At 34.3% G+C, this 27,387-nt stretch overlaps 1 protein-coding gene and 1 long non-coding RNA gene across 2 annotated transcripts; one reads left to right on the top strand and one right to left on the bottom strand.

Annotated features, from left to right (window-relative positions):
• Positions 1 to 247: 247 nt before the first annotated feature.
• Positions 248 to 22,826, bottom strand: timmdc1 (translocase of inner mitochondrial membrane domain containing 1). Its single transcript, XM_056458942.1, is given in 10 exon segments — positions 248 to 524; positions 614 to 724; positions 6,227 to 6,305; positions 6,454 to 6,521; positions 18,628 to 18,716; positions 18,846 to 19,011; positions 22,003 to 22,072; positions 22,075 to 22,135; positions 22,137 to 22,227; positions 22,580 to 22,826. Coding segments are annotated over 10 exon segments (987 nt in total). The 5' UTR covers positions 22,684 to 22,826; the 3' UTR covers positions 248 to 376.
• Positions 12,102 to 12,996, top strand: LOC130229967 (uncharacterized). The gene is made up of 3 exons (XR_008837891.1): positions 12,102 to 12,257; positions 12,426 to 12,529; positions 12,942 to 12,996. It is a non-coding gene; the product is annotated as an uncharacterized LOC130229967 (long non-coding RNA).
• Positions 22,827 to 27,387: the final 4,561 nt, after the last annotated feature.

The raw sequence follows: 27,387 nt of genomic DNA, 5'->3' as shown, positions 1-27,387 counted from the left end.
AGGAACAAAAATGTTAAATTCAAGCATCAGATCCATAACTCCAGCTCCTTCTATACACTTGTGTCTTGTCCATTTATTGCATATACAGCATCAAATTTTCCATTACCTACTTCTCACTAAAAGAAATACAGGGTAAGACGTGTAAACTGGAAGCATGTTTTACAGTCAATGCATGAGACTAGAGACACTTGAATATTGATAAAGATATTAATAGATTAAAACTATGTAAGAAAGTATCAGAAACATGTACAACATCCAATATTCAGTTTTTATTTAATATGCAGATTGTACAGACTTAAATATCTGGAACATATATGTGCACACATGCACAAAATCTAAATAAAATGTGTACATTAATGCTCTCAAGTCTCCAATATTACTGGTTATAAGGGCTTTTTGCTGCATTCCCATTCCTAGGTTGACTGAGAAGCTCCTCTATTTGTTGAAGGTCAATATCAGAGTCTTGATGTGCTAGACTGCTCATTTCTCCAATAAGATCATCTGTAACCTTTAGACGAGCATTCCTGTAATAAAGACGTCATCTCAGTTGTGTGTTCAATAATATTTTTAACATCATACAATTACATAAAAAATGTCTTCTGGTGGAACAAACCATTCAGTGACTCTCAGCTCATGCAACTCTCTTCTTTCTCTTCGCCTCTTTTCACGCATGGTCTCGCCTCCAAGATTCTGCAGACCCAAAATTAAAACTCCAGCCGGAAACCTGTTATTACACAGCATCTTCTAAGTTAAAGTTCAATTAAATTTCATAGTTAATAGGACTACTGTACTGAATATCAGCAAGGATGTTGACAAAGGACACAAGAAATTAAAATACATGCTGATGTAAAAAAGGCAACATTCAATTCTCAAATACTGCTTTCATAATACAGTTCTATTAAGATTAAATTATTACAAATAAAATTTCATAAGCTGTTTTGTTCATGCTGGTTTCATTAACAAAAATACTTTAAAAATATGTCATCAAGCTGTCAATGTACGAAATATGTCAATGTACGAAGTAAAATCCAGCCAAATTAGTTCATGGGAACTAACCGTTGTAAAAAAATCTATGTAATTCATTATTATTTTTCGTTTTTGCTGCATACATGGTGTTAATTAATAACTTGACAAACTTCGAATACTACTGGCCAGAAATCAAGCAACCAAAGACAATCATTTGTTAGATCAAAGTTTACATAGATATATACACTAGATATCACATATCGACCCTGAGCATGCATCAATAGCGCCGCCACATTTGTACAGTGCTACCAGAACAAATGTCATTCAACTGCACTAGATGCTGGACTTTAGCACTGCTTACGGGTATAATAATGAGCAAACAAAGAAAACAAAGCATAAAGGCAGAACATTTCATCTGTAAGATTTAGTTTTTTATGTTTTTGTGTGTTACAAACTTTTTTGCTAAACAAGTAACGTTATTGATGAAAATACAGTCACTAACTGACACTAAATACTAGGCTTATACTAGTTTGGTTGAATAAAATCAGCAAACAATGTACATGAAATATGACAACAAGATGCTATGATGCTAGAAACTTGTAGAAACTTGCAGCTAAGTGAACAAGTCGTTCATAACGGGGGTTCATTCAGAAACAAATACCTCCCTCTGTTGGAATGAGAAATGAAAGCAGGAGAGGGGGTGTGTTTCAGAACATGGATTAGATCAAATTTAACAGGTAGGAAGGATAATACATTTCCATGCACACAAACACATGCTCTTTATTGGCAATGCCCTTGCGGTCACTTATCCATCGATATAGAAAAGTGATGTAAAATTATAATTTTCATAATTGAAAAAAAAATATTTGCATACTATCCACCGGGAAAACTCCCGATCATATATTTATGTATATATATATATATATATATATATATATATATATATATATATATATATATATATATATAGTTTACAGTGTTTTCTGTTGCTTAAAACGCACAGAGTTTTGAGGTAAGGGACGTTTTTATTTGCCATTCACTGACAGGCTCATGCAGCTCATCAAACTCTTTTAAAATCGAAATCAAAAGTGGAATAAAACAGTCTCCTTATAAAAGCCGGCGTATCAGCATGCAGCTACATTGAAAACATATGATTCGATTCGCGTTCTGATTGGTTCTTGGGATTTAGCGGCTTTTGCTGTCAAAGGCAAGAGGCATTTACAGGCTTTTGCAAACAAACTGCTATTTAGATGATTTGAAGCAAATATATTTGTTGAACATGTACTACATGCCTAAAGCCAATGTCATTAGCTCATTTTTGGCGGAAATGGCATTTAGCAATGTCATTAGCTCATTTTTGGCAGAAATGGCATTTAGCGGCTATATATATATATATATATATATATATATATATATATATATATATATATATATATATATATATATATATATATATATATATATATATATATATATATATATTTATACACACACATATATCCATATATACATACGTATATATGTGTGTATATATACATATATACATACATACGTATATATATATACACGTGTATATATTTATACACATACATACATACATACATACTCAACAGTTCTGTCTGGTTCTTGAATCTGATTGGCTGATAGCTGCGCGATATTTTACCAGTAACATCACACAAAGGCCTCTTCACCCTTCACCTCTGTGTATTACTCCACCCACATACAGCCAGCAACAAGCAGAGACGCTACAGTTTGACAAATATTACTGTTGTTAGACAACAAAATTTACTTTTGAGGCCCCGGGTAAACGCTGGGACATCTAGTACCCGTCACAATACCGACGGCAACAGAGAAATACTGTAGACTGTAGTAGACTGTAAGGAGATATCTCTGTAGACGGATGGCATTTCATGTCATGTTCGGCCTTATAATCTTAAAATGTGAGCAAAATCAGCTGTTTTTTCATCACCTTTAGGGGGCCACACACCTGAAGCGCTTCTGCTGTTCTGATGTCAGCTGCAGATGTGAATGAATGGCAGAAGAAAGTAGTTCCTAATACAAAAGGGTTTTAGACTCTCCATGTTTGATTTTCTTTTCTATATACAAGATTGTGCCGTCGAACTGTTGTATAAACACAATATCACACTCGTAGCAGTGCGATATAACTGTATATCAGCACTAGAGGGGCGCTAAGGCACTTGGCCTGCGGCACGCTGGCACAAATGTTTGCCATGTGATTTCTAATAACCCTACGAAAATTTCACAAAGATCAGCCCATAGGTGGTGTGCCATTCCTGTTTAAAATTTGACCAATGTTTTTTACATAGCAATTCTCTGTGACTGACTACAATTTTTTTCCCTTATTTATTTAATAGTTCCAGAATTCCTAATCGATAAATGAGACCCTTTAAATGCCTGAACCCCACCAATTGCTGCCTACGGCTATATTTAAAAGTTCTAGTGCAAAACGCCGAAACCTTTTTGTATTGTAAAGATTTTTATTATTTTAATTCTGCCTGCAAATTCTGCAAAATTACGCAAATCTCTCATTTTTTCTAAAATGCTAAAGATTTCCTGCAAAGTCTAGATGCTTTCTATGACATCATCCTGACACTGATTCACCGAAAACAAAGGCCATGTACACGCAAACCACCCTCTCTAAGCTGTTTTACACACATCAATATCGTAGGTGGCAGTATATAGATTTACAATGGTGAATGTCTCCTAAATACTCGCATGTGGTGAACATGTTAAAATTAAAACTGGTTGCACAGCAACAATTTTATGCACTTGTGCACACACATAGGAGATGTGTTTTCGTCGCGGGGAAATGGAAACAACACTTTTGTTTTGGCACACTTTAAAACTAAACACTGATGACCAATGGCCTTGAACAATGAAGTTGCATCTCATAATAGAGAATGCTGACTGGTTCAAACCAACTCCTCCTTATGAATAATGCACAGACATGCTGAAAACTCAATGACGTCACTTTGTACTGGCCGGTGCTGACGGCCAATCACCACGCTGGAATTTACGCAATGACCTCATCGCCAACAAGAAAAACAAATTTGTTCTTGAAAAAAATGCAAAACTGCATATTTTTGGGAAATATGTGTCCTAATAGTGTTTAGAAACGTGGGACATATATATGTCTGTAAACATCTCAAAAAATGTGTTTTAGAGTTTCATGACCATTTAAAGGTCCTGTAAAGTGCTTTGAAATTTGTATTTTTATTCAATGTTTCATGTAATCTCAACTTAAACATGAACAGAGGGTGGGACATAGTGTAGGTCCTCCCTTTTTTTAAAAACAATAGAGTTTTGTTTTCTCACTGCTCTGCCAGTGAGGGTGGTTCAAGCTCAAGCGCATCAAACGAAAAGCAAACAAGAAGCATCTTGTAGGAGGCGGGGCATGTCAGATACTAGAGAGCATTTGATTTGTTATGATGTGATGAGAAACTGTAGTTTGGGTCGACGTGAATAAAACCATTGATACATTTAAGCTTTTCATGTCTATATCAGTTTTATATGTTCTAAATGCAAATTTTGTCACTGTTTTGGAGCACGCTAGCTAGCTTATAGATCTCCTAAAAATGAACAATACTGATATTAACATCTAAAAACTCTTTTAATTTCATGGGACCATTAAACATGCACCTGGAAGAGCTGGAGGGGGGATACAAAACTATTACTTATATAATCCTAACCCTAATATATAGAGTTGAAATCAGAATTATTAAACCCCCTGAATTATTAGCTCCCGTTTATTTTTTTCCCAAATTTCTGTTTAACAGAAAGAAGATTTTTTCAACACATTTCTAAACATAATAGTTTCAATAACTCATTCCTAATAACTAATTTGATTTATCTTTGCCATGATGACATTAAATAATATTTCACTAGATATTTTTCAAGACTTTAACTAGGTTAATTAGGTTAATTAGGCAGGTTAGGGTAATTAGGCCAGTTATTGTATAACGATAGTTTGTTCTGTAGAGTATCGAGAGAAAAAAATACAGCTTAAAGGGGCTTAAAATGGTATTTTAAAAAATAAAAAAACTGCTTTTATTCTAGCTGAAATAAAACAAATAAGACTTTCTCCAGAAGAAACATCATTTGGAAAATATTTAAAAAAGAAAAAAAAATTAAAGGGGGGTTAATAATTCTGATTTCAACTGTATATTTACACTTTTAAATTTTCATTATTTGTAAATCATTTTTTTTAACACTGTTGCATGTTTGTGTTTTAAAAGATTGTAATACTATTTAGATTTTTTTTGCACAATAAAAAAAAAAATCATTGCAGTGAAAAGGTGCAATCCAGAGAAAAATGCTACAGAGAGAAATTGATGCAGTAATGGCAGAGCATCTTGAACATGTATGGGGATACAAAAAATAACCCATACATTTTGTATGTATGTATGTATGCATGCATGCATCCATCTATCCATCTATCTATCTATCTATCTATCTATCTATCTATCTATCCATCTATCCATCTATCTATCTATCTATCTATCTATCTATCTATCTATCTATCTATCTATCTAACTGCTTTGCTGCATGTTTGTTTATTGGTTAGAATACTGTTTGGATGTGTTTATTTTATTTATTTCAAAAGTACACAAATGTGTTATTGTTAGAATTACACATGATTATAATGTTATAAAGACATTTAGGTATAACTGGACTGAATTTGTCCCTTTTAAGAACCTTAACTAATTGCATATTACAACTGTACATATATGCATGTTTCAAGATTCACCCAGAATCTTACACCTGAATTAAGCAAAGAAACATATTAATGTCCAGAAGGTAACATATTTAGGCGTGCACGGACCAGGCAGGGAAGACATGTGATTGACGGCCAGATGCCGTTAAAACCACGTTTCAACCATAACAGGACATGATGGATAGACCTCTTTTCAATGATAATTGGATGTCCAAATGTTTGCTGGGATAGTTTTGTGCATCATGCAACACCCAGTGGCTCTTACATGAGAGACACCACGCTGCCTTTTGTTGACATTAGTAAAGAACAGTACACAGAGCTATTAGTGTTACAAGGCGACCTCTGTGTCTTGGTGCTGGAGACCCTGACATCAAAAACATGAGTTTTTCTGTTCTTTAATGAAGGTTAGCATCAACACTCATGCAGAGCATTATGCTCAACTTTCACATGAATGAATAAAAAATTATGCATATGCAGCGTTTCCAACCTGCCATAAATGTCTCTCAAACTCTCGGTTTTACTCACCCCAGTACAACTCCTATGACCGTACCAGCCAGCAGTCCTCTTAGTCCAAGATTTAGTCTGAACACTCCTCCTGTGACAGCTAAAAACCATATGAAAATTTTCATTCTTTCCTGTGGTCTTCATATGATGGAAAATATGCAAAAAAATCCCATGACTCAAGATTCACTCAAGCGTATATCAAAGTAGCATCACCCAGAGACAGAAAATGAAAAAAATAGTAAACTTACCACCTGAAACTGCGAAATGGCTGAGGGCATTTTGGTCTCTGTATACTGTCAAGCCAGTATTTACAGTGCTGAGAAAGTAGGAGAGAAAATGGGAAAGTAGATTATAATAACTAAAGCATATTTCATAGTTGATAAAACTTAATAGTATAAGCAATAGACAGTCACAAATATTTTAAATAATTATATCATATTCTTAACTTGATCTAATATTGACAAACTATACAGTAAATACTCTGCAGGGACAATTTATTAATTTGTGGCAAGATAAGGGACAAAAGTATATCAGGAGTTGATCCCTTCATGATGTAAAGCCAAAACAATCACTTGCACTCAAAGGGCACAAATGATGCAAAATCAACTTTGGAAGCTGTTTGGAGAAAACTGTATGTAGGTATAGTGTGTCCACAGTCATTTTACAATGATATAAACACAAGTCTCTTTTTTTTAATTTCCTGACATTAAAATAGGATCCAAATCCCAGTGATGTTGAAGCCCACTGCATAGGACATAGGAATGCGGTTTTTCCTCAACCAACAAATTGACTGACAGGAGCATATTAACATGTCTCCATAGTAACATATATAAATATTCACAAAGAAATTGGCATTAAAAGATCTGTTCCAACGGTCCATCATCAGCTGCACCTCAACAATGAGTTGTACAAGTTTAAAACATTTCTAAAACAGTAATGTTTTTAACAAACAAAAGACAGTAAAATCATCATATCCAATTCAAAACCGCTGGAATCAGCACAGCTGCATAGTGTCAGTACAACTATAAAGGAGAATGCGCAACCAGGCAACAAAAACAAATACAACCTCAGACCCTATAATTCACATAATCGGCAGGATATAATAAATGATCTTTCGGGTATTTTTGAACTAGAACTTTAGACACATTCAGGAGACAAAAAAAAAACTATTATCTTCCGACCATGGAATAAGTGGGATAATTAATGGCTTGCTGTGCGTTAAAGGGTTTTAAATGTACAACGTGGAGGCGAAGGACCACACGATGCACAGCAGAGTGTCAGAGTCAGTTCTGACATGTTAGATTTTCTATTGACTCCACTCAATCAGCAGTAACAGGCAGAAAGGTCATGTGCGTGTGTGTAGTTAAAGCACTGTTCATACCTCACATTAAGATGCGATTTCATCAATCCGATCACAGGTGGACAAATAAGGCATTCCCATTCACACCTGGAGTTTTGTGTTTTTGTCTACTTTCTACCCCTTATCTGATGAGGGACGATCTGTACATGTATTGGCTTTCTCTTAACAATACTGTTACCTTTAATACTGCCAAAGCTGGGCTACAACAAAATTTTCACGATTTACATTTAATAATAAACATACAAATCTTATTAAAAGTATCATATTAATTGAACGTTTCTCTATGCATTGAAAGATAATTTATTTTATTTCCTATCAACTTTAAGCCCTCACAATTTATCCTGTTTAGTTTTAACATGCTGTTTTTAATAAAATCTGTTTAACAATTTTTTTTAACATTTTAATGAGCCCCTATTATGGGTTTTTGAAAATGACCTTCCATGCAGTGTGTAACACAGCTCTAAGGGAAGTTAAATATCTAGCTAAGTGCACTGTTTAAAACTATTGACTAATCTATAAAAAAAAGTCGTAGTGGTTCAAATGAATCGCCACTGTAACGAGTCTTTAGCCATGCCGGCATGACATTGATATGGAACTCAAGCCCAGCCCATTTGTTGCGCACACAGACCCGGAAAAATTGAAACCCTCAGCCCCGCATACAAACACTGTAGAAATAAAAAAAGACAAACACTGTAGCAGATCCCAGCTGAATCATGTTGCGAAGACACTGGTACCCTTGGTACCCTTTAGGCAGAGAAAACGCAAGCCTGATAAAAGTGACCCGTACCACACCAGTCAGTGGAAACGAGCCATTACAGTACACAGTTCATGGATCAGTTTCTCTCTCCATTACACAAGTGTAAGTAAGTGCGATTAAAAGGGTTGCCTCCTTGTTTTCTATAGATTGCAAATGATGTATTTAATTGTGTTTTGTTACTTGTAACCGCTTGTACTGTATCTGGTTAACTCTTTTATATTATGTGATTATTCTCATATCACATTTAAAACCACATTGAAAACGTGATGCGTGCTGCTTTGTTTACGGATTTAAATGCGTTTGTGAGCTCATGATCCACTGCTGTTTGTCATTGCTATGGCCACCATCAGCATCCTACACACGTGCAGCAGTCAAGTTTCAAAATAGTTCAGCTTTGCCACTGTGTTTATTAATACTGAATGTGTGTCATTGTTTTTACTTATGGTTAAGAACAGAGCAATATGCTGGTGTTAATGTACTACCAGAAGCCCTGAGTTTTGAGATCTTAAAGAGCAGGTTGGATTAAAGTGAGACAGGAGGTTGGATAGATAAACAGGAGCTAGATTATTTAAAGCTTTATAAGTAAGAAGTAATATTTTATAATCAATACGAAACTTAACAAGCAGCCAGTGTAAAAAGGATAAAATTGAAGTTATATGAATTTTTTTTCTGGACCTGGTAAGAACTCTTGGCAGCTGCATTTTGTTCTAGCTGAAGTTTGTTAATAGAGGATGCTTGGCAATCAGCGAACAGAGCATTACAGTAATCCAGCCTAGAAGTCATAAAAGCATGAATTGCTTTTCAGCATCTGAGATGGATAGCATACTTTGTAACTTAGCAATATTTCTTAGATGAAAGAAGACATGGGATATATGATTTTCAAAAGTTAAATTGGTGTCTAATATAAAAGCCAGATCTTTTATAGTAGAGCTAATACTAACTTTGTATCCCTCTAATTGCAGGTTGAGTTGTGAAATCTGCTGTGTAGAGGATTTATGCCCAATAACTAATAATTCTGTTTTGCCTGAGTTTAAGAGAAGAAAATTATCGGTCATCCAGTCTTTAACATCTTTAATACACTCAGTTAGCTTAGTTTAGACGTCTCATCAGGTTTAGTTGAAATATATAATTGAGTATCATCTGCATAGCAGTGAAAGCTGATCCCATGATTTCTAATAATGTCTCCCAAGGGTAGTATGTATATTGTAAACAGCAAAGGGCCTAAAACTGATCCTTGAGGCATCCCATACTTTACTGTCCTGACTTGTGAAAGCTGTCCATTAATATTCACAAACTGGTAATGGTCAGCTAAGTATGACTTAAACCATTGTAGAGCCTGGGCCTGGACACCTGTAGAATTTTTTGTGGTCAATGTTGTCAAAAGCAGCACTAAAATCAAGTAAAACTAATAACGAGATGCACTCTTGGTCAGCAGCTAAGAGTAAATCAATGGTTGTTTTCAATAGTGCGGTTTCTGTACTGTGGTGAGGCCTGAAACCTGACTGAAACACTTCAAAAACATTGGTTCATCTGCATAAAGGAGCATAATTGGGCAGAAACAACTTTTTCTAGCATTTTAGACATAAATGGAAGATTTGAAATAGGCCTATAATTAGTTAAGTTGCTGGGGTCCAGTTGTGGTTTCTTAATAATAGGCTTAATAACAGCTAGCTTGAAAGGACAGTTAGCTTGTAGAGACATGAAAGTGTATTTGACCTTGCATGCATATCAGACAATTATTGGAGACTCCCAAACCAAAATATGACCTTTTTAATGCATAATACAGACTCTTTAAGTAACAAAATTGTGTAATCATGCATCTTTATGATCAAATTATTAGGCAAATTGATCTCATGGAATTGATCTAACAAAAAGACCCTCAAGGGGTGGCTATTCTTTTTAGGATAAACATTACATTGAAATTTCCTTCCATGATTACTAACTCCTATGGGAGATAGATTATAGTTTTGGAACCATAAATTAATTTCCAAACGATTTTTTTAAATGTTTACAGCCAAATATGGAAAACCGAAACCGAATTTCGATCCTTACTTGGACTACTAGCCCCCCTCCTAGAATCGAATCAGTACAGGTCCTATACAATTTGATTAAATTTAGGAACATGGTTGACATATGGAGAATCCAGCACCCTACTGATAGGAACTATTCTTACTACTCACGTTCATAAATTGTACAGTAGAATAGATTACGTTTTGATTGATTCTCGGCTAATTTCACAAGTTAATGATATCAAATTCCACAATATCTTGATTTCAGATCACAGTCCCCTCACTATGTCAATTGATCTCTCGCTTCCTAAACATTGTTACTCCTGGCATCTCAATCCATATTTGTTAAATGATGATAAATTCATAGAATACATTCATACTAAGCTAAAAGACTAAAAACCTATAATAATGGGAGGTCTGTGACTCCACATTGTGGGAAACCTTAAAAGCGGTCATACTTTTATCATATGTTATCTCTTACGAATCTGTCTCTAAAAGGGAAAGAGAGAAACGACTTAAGGAAATACCAAGTAGTCTTCCTATTCACAAATTGGCATATCAAACATTGAGATCACCTGAAGATTATAATAAAATAATGAAACTCAAATATGAATATAGTTGTATTCTGGGTGACCAAATAAACAATCTTTATTTAAGAATGAAGCAAAGATATTTTGAAACAGGGGACAAGCCTGATAAGCTTTTAGCACATCAGCTTAAAGGAATTCAGGCTTCCAGGTCCATAGTATTAAGTCCAAGGACAGCACTTTTAGTTCAGGGGTAGGGAACCTTTTTTTAGCAAAGAGATATTTCAGATTTTTTTTTTAGCAATTTCATATTTTTAAAGAGCCATTTGGGTGTGTGTGTGTGTGTGTGTGTGTGTATATATAATATACATATATACATATATATATATATATATATATATATATATATATATATATATATATATATATACACATATACTGTATATATACATATACATATACATATATACATATATATATATATATATATATATATATATATATATATATATATATATATATATATATATATATATATATATATATATATATATATATATATATATATATATATATATATATACACATACACATATCAAAATGACTCTTTAAAAATGCAAGCAAATGTCCAAGCACAACTCAAACATAAACAAGTATAAAGCATCACGTTGAGCAAGTCCGTGAATGAAGAAAGAACGTCCTTTTGTTGTTAACACAGTTCTTATTAATTTTGCTGTAAAAATTACAATAAAGAGGGAATTGTATTTTTGATAAGAAACTGATTTCTTGTGACGGTTATATTTTTTAAATATAGAATATTATTGAAGGAAGACAACTGGAGAGCCCAGTATTTTTGGTCAAAGAGCCACATGTGGCTCGAGAGCCATAGGTTCCCTACACTCTAAAAACGTTGGGTTATTTATTTAACCCAATGGTTGAGTTAAAAATATTTGGTGCTTTGTTGGGTTATTTTAAACCTTTTATTGGGTTATTTATTTAATAACTCAACTAGTTGGGTTACAATTTAGAAATTTCAACAGTCAACTGATTGATCTGACACAGAACCGCTGTATTAATATGCGTACGAGATGTTGCTCTTGCGTTATAAAGTTTATGTAAGCTCTAATGCAGTAATGTTGTTATTTTTTTAATCAAATTGCCTCTCCGTGTCGTGTTTTTTTTATATCTGTTTCACCTGGACTCTTAATTATTGATGATACATGCGTGCGCGTTTCATAGGCGATCTATATGCGGATAAAAACGCTTTCTCTACCTCCGTGTTCATCTCTACAGTTGTTTTGGAGGAAATGATACACGTATTTGAGATATTCCGCAGTAATTCTCGTCTTTAGGACCCAGCAGAGACATCAAACCGGAGTCGCGTCCAGTCTTGTTGAAGGTATGTTATGTTGTCTAAAAACACTGTCCTTTCGCTAGGAAACTATATTGTAACATCTAAATGCTAATATAGACATATATATGTGCTACATTTTGCTCAGGAAGTTGCTAGTTTTCCCAAGTACGGAATCCGAGCTTTATATTATTATTGGTTATTATTCGCCGCTAGAGGGCGCTGAATGGATCGCAACGTGAGAAAGTTATCCTGGACGAGCAGAGCAGAAGCTTGCAACATCATCTTTTATCAGAAGAGGATTCATTATCCATTTCAAGGTACTTGATTATTAACTATTGAAGGTAAATGGTATTATTACTGTTTGTGTGTACTATATTGAAGGCCCTGAAAATTGCATTTTCCCTACATCTTATACTAACATACAGGGATGAAACCACAACCCTGATAATGTTAGATGCTAATATTAATGTTTAATCGGTTATATATGTCATACAACAATTAAATATAAGCTTAAAAAATTATACATATAAGAATTGTAACATCTGCTAGCTTTGTATAATAATAGTAGTAATATATGCTAATAAACAATAATACAAAGCCCTTAAACATACATGTCCTTGCCCAGTTTTCAATTCAGGTGATGCTGTGACCACTCAACTGATAAATGTTGTCTGTCAGCTCATGTTAATTTGTGGTTAATTTTATTTTTTGTTTGTTTGTTCATTGTAGGTTGCTCTGGACAGAGCGAGCTTTAATCCTCCTTGATAATCTTGTAGAGAAAGGTGAGGAAAACAACAGCTCTGTATTTTTTAATATGTACATGATGTAAAAATGCACAGATACACACACTTAAGCAGTATCATATGTTGTAAAGGTGTCTTTACATCACCATATGTCTTAAAATCAAATTATACATTTGTAATTCTTCTGTAAATGCAGTTATACTTCTCTGAACAGCACCGGTAGTGTGTAAAGACACAAATTCTTTCAACACCTCTTTCAAAAGTGTTTCTGTGCCTTATTTGAGTGTGAATTTGGTATTAGTCTCTGTATCAGGCATGATGGCCACAGGTAATTACAGATGACTGATATAGAGTCTAAGCACAGTTCAGACATTTCAGAACTCCACTCCTGGAACATTTGACCAAAATAAATTGCGATATTACAGACATTAACCTATTTATATTAATTATTGCGTTATGACAATTTACTGACAGGTTCCAGTTATTTCAGTAGAAATCTTTGATTAGGAGTTTGACTCTTTTGCAAGTTTTTGAGCATGAGAATTAAGCACATTGATGAACATCAGTGCACAATTGACCATGTAAAATGGACCTTATTTGCCCACCAAATTTGCAAATGTGATGCACCTTAACAACTCGCATAACACACTAATCCTGCAGCTAAAAGGGCACATTTTCATAGTTTTTCTTTTCTCTTTATCTGTTTAAGGTTCCCCTGGAGATGACCACTTCCAGTTATCTTTTCTCCATTGCTAAACTGGGTAAATACATGATTTTTGTTGTTATTTGGTCCGGCATACATGTGCAAATTTAAAATTTCTGATTAAGGTTGGAGCGAACATCATTTGGTATATGGAGGTGTAGGTCACTAAACCATTCTTGCTGTGAAATTCCATAGCATTTTTCCTCTTGTTAAAGTCAGTGGAAACGATCAAGTTTTGGATTTGCTTTGTCCTTTAAGTTATCATCTGTGGTCAGCAGAAAAAAAAATTTATCAAACTCAAACAACTTGAGGGTGAGTAAATGATGAATACACCCAAAAATCGGTGAAAACACCCATACACTCATTCAGCAGCAGAGGCAAATCCATCATGTCCTGGAGCTGGGTCAGTTGGCATTGCTGTGTGAAGTTTGCATGTCCCTCAGAGTCCAAACGCATGCAGTATAGGTAAATTTAATAAACTAAATTGGCCGTAGTGTATGGGTGTTTCACTGATTTTTGGGTGTATTCATTATTTACTCACCCACAAGTTGTTGATTGATTTTTTTTATTTATTTTTTATTATTTCTGCTGACCACAAATGATAACTTAAAGGACAAAGCAAATGAAAAACTTTATAGTCCACTCCCGACTGACTTTAACAGAAGAAACAAATGCTTTGGAATTTCACTGTGGACCAAGAATGGTTTAGTTACCTATATTGTTTAAAATATTGTTTATTGTGTTCATCTGAGGAGAGATTTAGATCAAGGGGAGGGTGAATTACTGATGACAGAATTTCCATTGTTGTGTAAAATATCCCTTCAATAAATCCAGTGTACTGTTTGCATGGCATGGATTTAAGTGCTGTTTTTGTTTATTTATTTTTAGATTGCTCAGGACAGGTATTTTATACCCACAAAAGATAAACTTTTTGAAGTTTGGGGGAGATGCGGACCCTCTCGTATTGCAAAAAAAGAAGAGAGCCTTGGATTTACCAGTTTAAGCAAACATTTCATCTGGTGAGACAATCCTGCATAACAGCTCTGTTTTAATCCCAATTTATAGCATTTCACCTTTGATATGAGGGGCTTGTTTTGAGTTTAATTATTGTGTTTTTTTCTGTTTGATATAAAGACCCCACTTTGGAGATGTCGCTTTAACAACTCAGCCAGCTATCATTCTTCACTGCCATACAGATTGTGCAGCAAGATGGTTCGGCCCTCATACCAGGAGGCAAAACAAGAATTTGTTGATTTGCGACTTCTAGGTGCATTATTTATGACAATAAATGTTGGACATTATTTAATTCATGTGTGCATACTTGTATTTCGTTCAGTATTTAAAAGAGGAGGAGCAACAGAGACAGAACCCTCTTGTCCTGCTGCTTGGGGATGAAATAGACTGCTCTCAGGCGTTTGTTATTGTGAAAGATGTGGCACTAAATTCATGGATTTAAATAAAGCTTTTCCAATGTAATAAAAGCGGTGTATTTTTTATTTACAAATAAAGATTACTACTACTATAACAATAATAATAATAATTAATAATAATAATAATAATAATAATAATAATTTATTATTATTTAGGGGTTAAGCCACTTTTGGCAAATAACCCAACAAATTGGTTATTTTTATAACCCAAATTGTTGGGTTAACCTTATCAACCCAATGGATTGGGTTACAATAACCCAACAGAAGGTCGGTGCCAAATTGACCCATCTATGGGTTACCTGTTGGGTATTATTAACCCAACCTTTTTAAGTGAGTACCACTGCTTTTAGTTAACCCCAATATAATGCCTGCTTCGACAAATTCTCCAATAACACGTCCACTGACACTGATTTATCAAATTTTTTAAAATCTATCGATATGCCTAAACTCTGGTGTTGCAAGGGAAGATTTAGACTCGGATTTTACCAAGGAGGAGATAGATGCTGCCATCAAGTCATTTCCATCTGGAAACGCGGCAGGGCAAGGTGGATTCTGCCCTGAATTTTGTAAGAGATTTAGTAATGTTCTCTCCCCTCTTCTCCTCAGGTTGATACGTAGTTCCAAAAAAGATACGGTTTTGCCCAGTACACTATTACGAAGGTAATATTTCTCTTATTTAAGAAAAAAAACAAAAAACAAAGATTAAACCGACCCAGCCAGTTGCACTACAAAATTTTGATAGAAAAGTGATCACTAAAGTTTTAGCCATGCGACTTAATAAACATTCATCATCTATCATCCATCCTGACCAGACTTGATTTAACCCTGGAAGATTCTTTTTCTTTATTGTACGTCGCCTTCTTAATACAATACATGCCAAACACGCAAAAACGAAAGGGGCAGCAATTTTATCTTTGGACGCACAAAAGCTTTCAATCAAGTTGAATGGTGTTATGAGTCACTACAAGGGTTTGGATTCGGTCAAATAATTATGTCATGGGTTAGATTAATATACGCCAAGTCAGTGTGTTCATTTTTTACTAATACAGACAGATCACCTAAATTTTCTTTATCCCGATCAGTACAACAGGGCTGCCCTCTCTTTCCTGCACTTTTCGCTATTGAGCCCCTTGCCCTAAGTACAAGACCCAGATAGATATTACAGGCCTTCAAGTGGGTAAGAAGAGAAGTTCTCATTAGCCTTTATGCAGATGACATTATACTGTATCTGTCAAACTCTGAGCAATCAGTCCCATTTCTTCTGAATCTAATCACTTCTTTGGAAGAATTTCAGGATATCCAATCAATCTGTCCAAAAGTATTTTCATGCCCCTTTCTGACATTTATGACCCCGACTTCCTAGAAAAAAATTCCATTTAAGATAGTTAATGAAAATTTTCTCTTATCTTGGGCCTAAATGAATTCCTAAAGATTCACAATTAATATTCAAATTAAACTTTGTAGAATTTCTTTCAAAACTTAAAAACAATATAATAACTGGAAGATTTTATCTGTCTATGATTGGTTGCATAAACTCAATTAAAATGGTTTTCTCTCCCTAGATTTTTATATCTTTGTCAAAATCTCCCTGTTTTCTTTACCGCAGGTTTCTTCAAAGAATTGGATTCTATAACAATGTCTTATGTTTCGAACTATAAAACACACAGAGTCTTAAAGACCCATCTTCAAAAACCTAAGTCTGCAGGAGGCTAGGGTTTGCCAATATTTAAGCATTTTTATTGGACCACCAACACTAGAGATTAATGTTCTGGCTGGAGGACGCACCAGTTAACTCTGCAGCAGAGACCCCTCTATGGGTGCAAGTGGAGGCCAATTTGGCTTTAGGGACCTCCCTAACAGTGATGTTATTCTCTAAGCTGGAAAAGCCTAAAGTTTAAAATAAACTGAGCTTTTTGTTGAAAAACTAAGTTAGAATTTTTAACATAAGTAAAGCTCTAACCCTACCAGAGACCTCTGTATACACACACCGATCTGTCAGAATTATCCATACTTACCAGCATGGACTGAACTTTGATAGAAACGGTTTGTGTTTTATCAAGGATCTTTATGTCGAGGGTGTTTTGCTTCCTTCAGTCATTTAAGGGAAACATTTGATCTTCCTCATACGCATTTTTTACAGTTATTTTTCAAATCAGGCATTTTTTGAAGCTTAAAATTCCTAATTTCGAACTCTATCTAGAAAAAAAAACATGTGTTTTATGATATCTTTACAAACCCCCCTGATTCTAGACATATTATTATAAGTTGTGTGTCTATTTGGAAGTTACAGTTACAGTATGAAATTATGAGATTTATAACCTCTTTGAGATTTAAAACTGCCTGGGAAAAAGATTTGGGAATTGAACTCTCTGCAGACACATGGGACAATTGTTTGACTTCAACAACAGACACCAACTGATTCGATTTAAGGTCATACCTACACTAAGCCAAGCTTCATAAAATCTTTCCTTCTGTCCCACCAATATGCGATAGATGCAAGACAGCAGAAGACATGGTTGCTCATGCCTTTTGGCTCTGTCCCTTACTGAACAGATACTGAACAAATCTATTTGACTGGTACTCCAAGGCTTATAGCAGACCATTTATACCAGATGCCGAACTTGCCATCTTTGGCTTCTCACAAAACACATCTTCTCTCCCTCAAACAATGCAAAAGTCTTAATGCAAGGCATAGTGATGGCTAAAAGACTAGTGCTTAAGAATTGGACATCACCTTTACCCTCCTCATTCCAGAACTGGATTTCTGATATGATATCTGTTATTCAGATGGAGAGACTCAGATTTTTAAGGACTAGCTTCATAATACAATTTTTGGCTACTTGGGGTCAATTTCTTGATTTGTTTGACAAATCTATATCTCAGGAGCAATCAAGTGACCCCTCTGAGGTTTAAGTTATATAACCTCTCTAGTTTTAATTGCATGTTTTGTGACTACGATGTGCATGTTTTTTTTCTGTCTATTTTGTTTTTTTGTTTTCTTTTATATTGTCTTTTGTTTGTCTACAGTACGAGCCAATGTTATATATAAAAACCTTAAATTAAAGTAATTTAAAAAAGAAAATGTATGTATATATGAAATTTTGATTGCAGTACATTTATTACCATGAATGTTAGCAACAAATTCTTTCTTCTTGTATGTGCAAGAAACTTTAATGTCTCTCCTTTAAAACAAGACCAGAATGAGGTTTATATTCAAACCATTCCAGAATTATATCAATTTGAAATTTGCCATTATCAAAAGGGCATAACTAAACGTATACTATACTGTAAATGTATAAACTGTAAACTCTTTCACACTTGACCCAAACTCATTATAAACCCGGGTTTTGATGTCCTGGGTAATTTTTCTTCACACTCCACTGATTATAATCTAACAATTAATTCTGTGTGTTCATAAGCCAACATTTCACACTTTGTTTCCAAACGTTAGGTTAAAGATCACAAAATAATATTTTATATAAAATGTTCTCTTTAAATTATACATTTTATGCATTTAAACTTGCTATATATAAACTTACTTAAACAGGGTCACAAAAGCTGCTACCCTCCAGCTCCATCTCCAGCCAAATCGCATAAAGCCACGAATAGCTGCATTATGGGCTGCACGCTGATTGGACAAAAAAAGGTTATATTGGAGTCTGTTCAACCACTATTAGGATACAGGCTCCTGATGTCTGTATAAATGCAAAAACAACAAAAAAATTAAATAATGTTCAGGGTCTGTCCTGTGACTTACCACCGCATCCACCCTGTTTTGATAAATTTCAGCCTGGCTGCATTGGATAAACCTCTGACGGGCATGCCTGGCTCCTGGTAGGCCTCCATAGATCATTCCCACTATGGCTGCAGCAATGCCACTTTTTACTACATTTCTCAACTCCTCTGTGTACGTCTGACCTTCACTGTGTAGAGAGCAGAGAAGAAAGGTGTGTGTGTGTTTGTGTGTGCACCTGGCAAGTGGATTATTTACTATTATATTTCACTAGAAACACTATATATATATATATATATATATATATAAAATGATTATTTTATAGGTTCATAGCAGCAGACTGTCATGATTACCAGCGATCTCTAACCACCAGAGGTCGCTGGTAAGCACTCACCTTCACAATAACTTATGGACTACAAATCCGCCATTCATGGACTACATTTTTTTACATGCACTCCGTTCACAAACACACATGCTTCCTCATTTTGACTGATTACACTTACACCAGCTGAGGATTGTCAAGACTGATTACACACACTATTTAAACATCACACACACTACCTGCCTTTGCCGAGTTTTGTTTTACTGTAAGTGACATTCCAACGCGTTTCCTTAGTCTTGTTTCTCCGTGTGTTTACCCTAGCCTTGTTTACCTAGTTATCCTTGTCTGCCACCTGCCTTCCGACCTCTCGCCTGTGTTTGATTACGATTCTGGACTGCCTTCATACATCTGTTTGCACCTGTGTTGACCATTGCCTCCCTGAGTTTGAATAAACCTGCACGTGGATCCTAAACCTCAGTTGTCTCTGTCACTCCCCGTGTTACACAGACATTGTTTCCTTATGCAATTAAATGTAGGGGGCTTTCAACATGAGATGTTTCCACCTCAGCAGGACAAAACCTTCTCCCACAATTTATAATCAGCTGCTTACATTAGGAACAGAAAAATATCATTAAAAACCCACAACATAACATTTGAAAAATTGCTATTACTGTTTGCAGTGTAATCACAGCTTCTTCAAAAAATATTTATTTAAACACGTTTCTTTTTTGCTGCACAGGTATATTTTGACAACAGTCAAAAATACATTGTATGTGTTCAATTTGTTATTTTTATTTAGCCGCAAGATTGTTAAATGTCTTTATTGAATAAACTGTCAGTATTTGAATAAACATACTTCACATAACAGCCCAGAGAGACTCAGACTGACACTTTTTAAGGAAACAGGAAAACCAAAATCCAGGTAGATGCCATAATTAGGTAGACTGTCAGAGGAGCAATCAGGGACGAGGCAGAGTGGGTTCAGACTAGACCAGCGAGGGATATATTTTTCTGCAAAAATAAAGTTTTGCCCCACTCTTAAGCAAGCAATATTTGTGTTAAATTTGAGCAAATACAATATGACCTTATAAACTGAAACTGTGACATGCTTTGCTATGCTATGCCATGCTTGTTTGGACAAAATGCTTCACCAAGAGAAATTTTTCAATTGCCACATCAATTAAACTCTAGTGAAAAGCCATTTTAATGCTTCCTTGTTGCTTCTGTGAGTTTGCTCAATTTATGAATATTAAAGATTAATAATAACAAGTTATTATTAATTATCAATTTTCAGAATTAACTTAGTTTTTAATTTTATTTAACAAAATAAATATAACAATGACTTTGTTTGCTCGTTCTGAACAGAGTACTTGTTTCTTTATTTAGAAAGGAAATTACACTTCTTGTAAAGGAGATGAATAGTTTTAGAAGTTTTAATAATACATATTATGAATGTATCAACCTGGAATTTATTAATCCATATTTTTACATATATCCATTTTGTGGAGTCCATCTTATAATTAAAACAGCTGAAACCCGCACAATAATTAATAGGTACATCAGGTTGTGTGTGTTTGATTGGGTTGTTTATTTCTGCTAGCAGAGACAAAGTAAAAAAAACATGCAGTTGCATTTTATAAACAGTCTTGAATGTATTTATGTGCCATAATTTTTAAACCTGTTTGAATTTCATGCCGGTTTATATGAAACCAGCTACTTCTTCACATGTGCCCACTTCCAAGGAATTTGTGGACTCCGCCCTCCTCTCCACCACCCTTTTTTTTTAAATCAGATAGCAAAGTGGCTACAATGGCATCATTCAATTCTCTTTGTTTTAAGATGAAGCAACCGTGGCATTCAGTCTGCTCTGTGTTCGGATGTAGAATTACAGCTTCAGAAGAGGCTAAATCGAAATTGATTAATTTATAAAAGTAGGAAATATTGCGAAGTGGGGGGAAAGTTGCTTATGACTTCAGACCAGGGGTGTCCACACTCAGTCCAGGAGGGACCATTGTCCTGGAGAGTTAGCTCCAACTCTAATAAAACACACCTGAAGCAGCTAATCAAGCTCTGAAGCTGCGGTCACACTAGAGTTTTGGCTCGCTAAATTCTGTTGTATGGTGCTACGAAAAGGTGCGGGATTAAACAAGATGATTGCTCCATATTTTAAATTCCTGTAAAGAGAGGTCATGTTTTGATCCTCAATTGGTATCACGCAGTCAAGTGATGCGATTCGCAGATCAGAGTTCACCAAGTCTGAACTATTCAACGCAGCGATCTGCAAAACTTAACTCATGACTTGCGTTTCCAGTCTGACACGTTCGTGTGCATAGGAATGAAAGTCTATGGGGAGTCCAGTGTGGCCGCAGCTTTAATAGATATGCTAGAAACTTCCAAGCAGGTGTGTTGAAGAAAGTTGTAGCTAAACTCAGCAGGACACTGGCCCTCCAGGACCGAGTTTGGACACCCCTGCCTCAGATAACACAAGCTTAACTTACATCAGAATTGAGTTTAAAAGATGTAGTCGTTTCTACAATGTGTCTGAAAGATAGACATAATTTTGTCATTTAGAATTCTTTAGAAGTAACAGTACTTTAGAAGTAACAGTAAGTGACAACATTTTTGAGAGTTTCTAATCTAATAGGTTTCTTATGCAATAACTATTACAATATAAGCACAATGTTTTTATTACATTGTGAGAAAAATTATTTCATCATCAAAAAAGAAAGAAAAAAGTATCAGTTTCATGGTCACTGTACTACACCATTCATTATTAGTACACAACTCACACATATTGTGAGCTGAAGTCCAGAGCAAAATAATTTGTTGCTGAATTAAAGACACATCACTGATACTCACACCTTATTGAAAAGATCTTTGATGCGGTCCCATCCTGTGTCAGGAAACTCTGGCTTGCCTATGTGCTGTGTAAGATCGGTGTGGAGGAATCAGATGCATATACAGAAGGAAGAGTGAATCCAAGAAGAAACTCCGAGATGACCTGGCTGTGAGTCCCCAGGATCCCCATCTGTCCCTCCACATCTAGGTGACAAATCTTGCCGCACTACAGTACACATCAGTAAGCTGTTAATAAAATTAACGTTATAAGAAAAACAAGCCCAGCGATATGAGAGTGTATTTGTGCACTTTCGGCATCACTCACGTGAATGGCCTATGATTAAATTGCAGAAAACGCACTGTGATCTCTTTGGAGATGTAGTTTTTTTTCACGTCATTCATCTATTTATTTATTTTTTTCCAGTAATTTGGCAATATACAGTTTAATTCCTTAGTAAAATGCTAAAATGAACCAACGGTAACCTTACTTTTTCCGAATCCTGGTAAGTTAAACACCGAGGAGTATGGCAATACTTTCACAGGGAAATTAATCATTCGTGTTCTGAAATAGCTGTAAAAATAAAAATAAAATTCTCACCGACTTAGATTAGAGTCCTTTAACGACAATACAATGTCAACATATCCACTTCCTTCTTCTTCTTCGTGTGGTTTTAACGGCGGATCGGAGACTAACAAGTGCATTACCGCCTCCTATCATTCAGATGGACATTGACACACACATATTGACTAATGTACCTACCTACCCCTACCCTCACGCAGTGACCCTTGAATATACCAGTTACCCACTCAGAGACTTGAATTTTGAGTTTTATTTGGCGCTGCGTGTTCAACTCCTCCGACCAGCCTCGGTAATCATGGGTGGGGTGCAGGGGGTTGGGTGAAGGGAGGGGTGGATGGAGGTTGGACTCGCTTGTGCAATCCAGTCAAATACTGTAACAATAAAGATTTTACACTTCTACCAGAATTTAATAAATTTTTATTGAAAACTGCTCTCCCTTATTATAACATTATATTTCCAACAGTATGTTGAACAGTTTCACTAACTACATATGTATCTCATGATTTTTACTTATTAAATACTTTGTTCTATTCAACCTTCTGTGACCTAATCGTAACCTTGTAATTATGTTCTCCTCAATTCTGCTCTTATCTGTTCCTCTTCCCTTACCCACTGTCGGACTGAATTTGGTACAAGTGCCTACCTTTAGTTTCAGTGTTTCGGTACTGCTGCACACTTTCATGATATTCTTTTTGATGATTGATTTAATTTCTAATCTACTAAGGGGAATCTGGATATCCACCTTTCCTCTATGTATGGCTTTTTTTTTGCTAATTGTCTGCCTCTTCGTTACCTCTTAATCCAATATGAACAGGAACCCATAAAAACTTATCTTTTATATTATTTGCTTAAGTGATTCTTGAATAACTTCTATTATCATATCTTGTCTTCTGCTCACTCAAACTTATTAAAACGGAACTTGAATTGTGAACATATTATTGCATTAGGTATTTTGACTTCACTAACCCATTTTATTGCCATAATTATTGAAAATAGCTCACCAGTGTATAAAAACAGTCCGATACTCTATTATTCTTACTTACTTTTAACTTAGGTATTACAAATGCTGATGCCACATGAATTGTTTTTGGATCTTGAAGCATCAGTGAAAATGCAAATACTCTCCATACTTCATTCCCATATATTCCCTCACATCATACACCTCAGTTTCATATGACCCTTCCTTTTGTCTTCTTTCTAATAAACTTAGATCAACTTTTGGTTGAGGCATAATCCACATTGGTACAGGGAATAACGGAATTACAGTTTTCTTTTATACATAATTACTTGTACTTCAGAGTCAGACACAATGACTACAACATGTAACTGATGCACCAACCCCTGGACCAATCATGCTAAACTACAAGCACAATTCCTGCTTTACACTCAAATTGCAGGTTTAAAACACACTTTTTTTTTTTTCAAAACACTACACACAATTTTCTGCATTTGGCACAATTTTTATACAGAAAAATCTCTTGTTTTCACAAGGAACACACTATCATTCAAATTGTAAAGTCAGTTGCCCTACTTTGCATACTAACTCATCACATATGTAAACACCTGACACACATAATTGCAATTCAGAAATCAGAGCTCATCTGGTTCATTGCCCACCCACGTTTTTTAGTTGTTTATCTCCCTCCATATTCTCCATTCCTCAATCCTATTGAGGATTTATTTTCTGCCTGAGGATAGAAAGTGTATAACCGATATCCACACCATTTTTTTTTCTACTGTAACTGTATTCTGTAAATACTTCTGTTGATGGCATATGTAGACCACGTAATGTGCAACTTTGTGTTGGTTAAACACTGTTCAATGTTTTTGTGGGAAAAAAATACAGTAAAATATATTTGGTACCTTGTATTTGTGTGTTTTTTATAAAAACTAAATTCTGAAATATTTTACAATGCACTTATGTAGGCCTATGTACTGTCTGTGGTAAGTGTAACACTGAACAAAAAAAACCAAAAAGGTTCACAGTAAGTCACCATGATAAATTGAGAAGAAGTGTTCATAGTGTTTTACATTAAGCACATCAGTGATCAACTGGTTCTTGTAAATGTCTATTCATGTTTATAGCGTGTGTGTGTGTGTTATTTGAAAACAAATACCATTTGAGAAGAAATTACATTGTTTTGAATGGAAGGTTTCATTTTGCAGGAGAATTAAAGGACTTTGCTGAATGTGTGTATGTTTTTTGATTTGTGCGTAGAGTTCTGATAATATAAGACATGCTTTCAGAAAATGTGTGTAAACAATTGGGAAAAACTGTATTGGAGCATGTCTAACCTCCTCCAGTCTCATATCTTTTATTACAGTTTTTCACGATTGCTACTCACTAAAATGAAACTTTCCCACAACTAGCCAAAAACTCACACTCAAGGAGCAAAACACAAGGCTAGATCTGAACAACGGTAAGCACATAGTCAGCTACACACTTTTTGCAAAACATTACACACTGGGATTTGCAAACCACTAAACACACTTGGATGCTTTTGACAGAATTTTTTCATGATGGATTTTCCTTGCAATTTCAAAGCAAATGCTTCCAAATGAACACACACAAGCCAATTGGTTAACACAGCCATCAGCTGTGCAGACACACTGGTGCAAAACTGTAGACACACCATTCAGCTGGAACCACAATAAAAACCAATAGGTATAAACTTCACTAGTCTTCAATAAATATGTATATTGTAGTATAGCTATAAACATTAGTCTTCAATAAATATGTTTACAGTAGCATAGCTATAAATATTAGTCTTCGATAAATCTGTTTACAGTAGCACAGCTATAAATATTAGTCTTCAATAAATATGTATAGTATAGCTATAAATAGTAGTATTATCAAATGTTTAAGTAGTATAGCTATAAACATTAGTCTTCAATAAATGTGTTTACAGTGGCATAGCTATAAATATTAGTCTTCAATAAATATGTTTACAGTAGCATAGCTATAAATATTAGTCTTCAATAAATATGTTTACAGTAACATAGCTATAAAATAGTCTTTGATAATATGTTTACAGTAGCATAAATATTAGTCTCAGTAAATATGTTACAGTAGCATAGCTATAAATCTTAGTCTTCAATAAATATGTGTACAGTAGCATAGCTATAAATCTTAGTCTTCAATAAATATATTACTGTAGCATAGCTATAAATATTAGTCTTCAATAAATATGTGTACAGTAGCATAGCTATAATTATTAGTTTTCAATAAATATGTGTACAGTAGCATAGCTTTATATATTAGGTCTTAATAAATATGTTTACAGTACTATAGCTATAAACATATTAGTCTTCAATAAATATATTTACAGTAGTATAGCTATAAATATTAGTCTTCAATAAACATGTTTTACAGTAGCATAGCTATAAATATTAGTCTTCAATAAACATGTTTACAGTAGCATAGCTATAAATATTAGTCTTCAATAAATATTTTTACAGTAGCATAGCTATAAATATTAGTCTTCAATAAACATGTTTACAGTAGCATAGCTATAGTCTTCAATAACATGTTTACAGTAGCAATAGCTATAATATTAGTCTTTAATAAACATGTTTACAGTAGCATAGCTATACATATTAGTCTACAATAAATATGTTCACAGTAGTATAGCTATAAATATTAGTCTTAAATAAATATAATTGCAGGAGTATAGCTATAACCTATTAGTCTTCAATAAATATGTTTACAGTTAGAATAGCTATAAATATTAGTCTTCAATAAATAGATTTACAGTAGTATAGCTATAAATATTAGTCTTCAATAAATACATTTACAGTAGCATAGCTATAAATATTAGTCTTTAATAAACATGTTTACAGTAGCATAGCTATAAATAGTAGTCTACACTAAATACTGTATGTTCACAGTAGTATAGCTATAAATATTAGTCTTAAATAAATATGTTTACAGGAGTATAGCTATAAATATTAGTCTTCAATAAATATGTTTACAGGAGTATAGCTTTAAATATTAGTCTTCAATAATATGTTTACAGTAGTATAGCTATAAATATTAGTCTTCAATAAATGTTTACAGTAGCATAGCTATAAATATAAGTCTTCAATAAATATGTTTACAGTAGCATAGCTATAAATATTAGTCTTCAATAAACGTGTTTACAGTAGCATAGCTATAGTCTTCAATAACCATGTTTACAGTAGCATAGCTATAAATCTTAGTCTTCAATAAACATGTTTACAGTAGCATAGCTATAAATATTAGTCTCAATAAACATGTTTACAGTAGCATAGCTATAAATATTAGTCTTCAATAAATATTTTTACAGTAGCATAGCTATAAATATTAGTCTTCAATAAACATGTTTACAGTAGCATAGCTATAGTCTTCAATAAACATGTTTACAGTAGCATAGCTATAAACTATTAGTCTTTAATAAACATGTTTACAGTAGCATAGCTATAAATAGTAGTCTACAATAAATATGTTCACAGTAGTATAGCTATAAATAGTAGTCTTAAATAAATATGTTTACAGGAGTATAGCTATAAACTATTAGTCTTCAATAAATATGTTTACAGTAGAATAGCTATAAATATTAGTCTTCAATAAATATGTTTACAGGAGTATAGCTTTAAATATTAGTCTTCAATAAATTGTTTACAGTAGTATAGCTATAAATATTAGTCTTCATAAATGTTTACAGTAACTAGCTCTAAATATTAGTCTTCAATAAATATGTTTACAGTAGCATAGCTATAAATATTAGTCTTCAATAAACATGTTTACAGTAGCATAGCTATAGTCTTCAATAACCATGTTTACAGTAGCATAGCTATAAATATTA

This window comes from Danio aesculapii, chromosome 1, assembly GCF_903798145.1.
Source record: "Danio aesculapii chromosome 1, fDanAes4.1, whole genome shotgun sequence".
Taxonomy (NCBI): Eukaryota; Metazoa; Chordata; class Actinopteri; order Cypriniformes; family Danionidae; genus Danio; species Danio aesculapii.
Note: the sequence above shows the minus strand (reverse complement) of the source record. Positions and strands in the feature narration are given on the sequence as shown.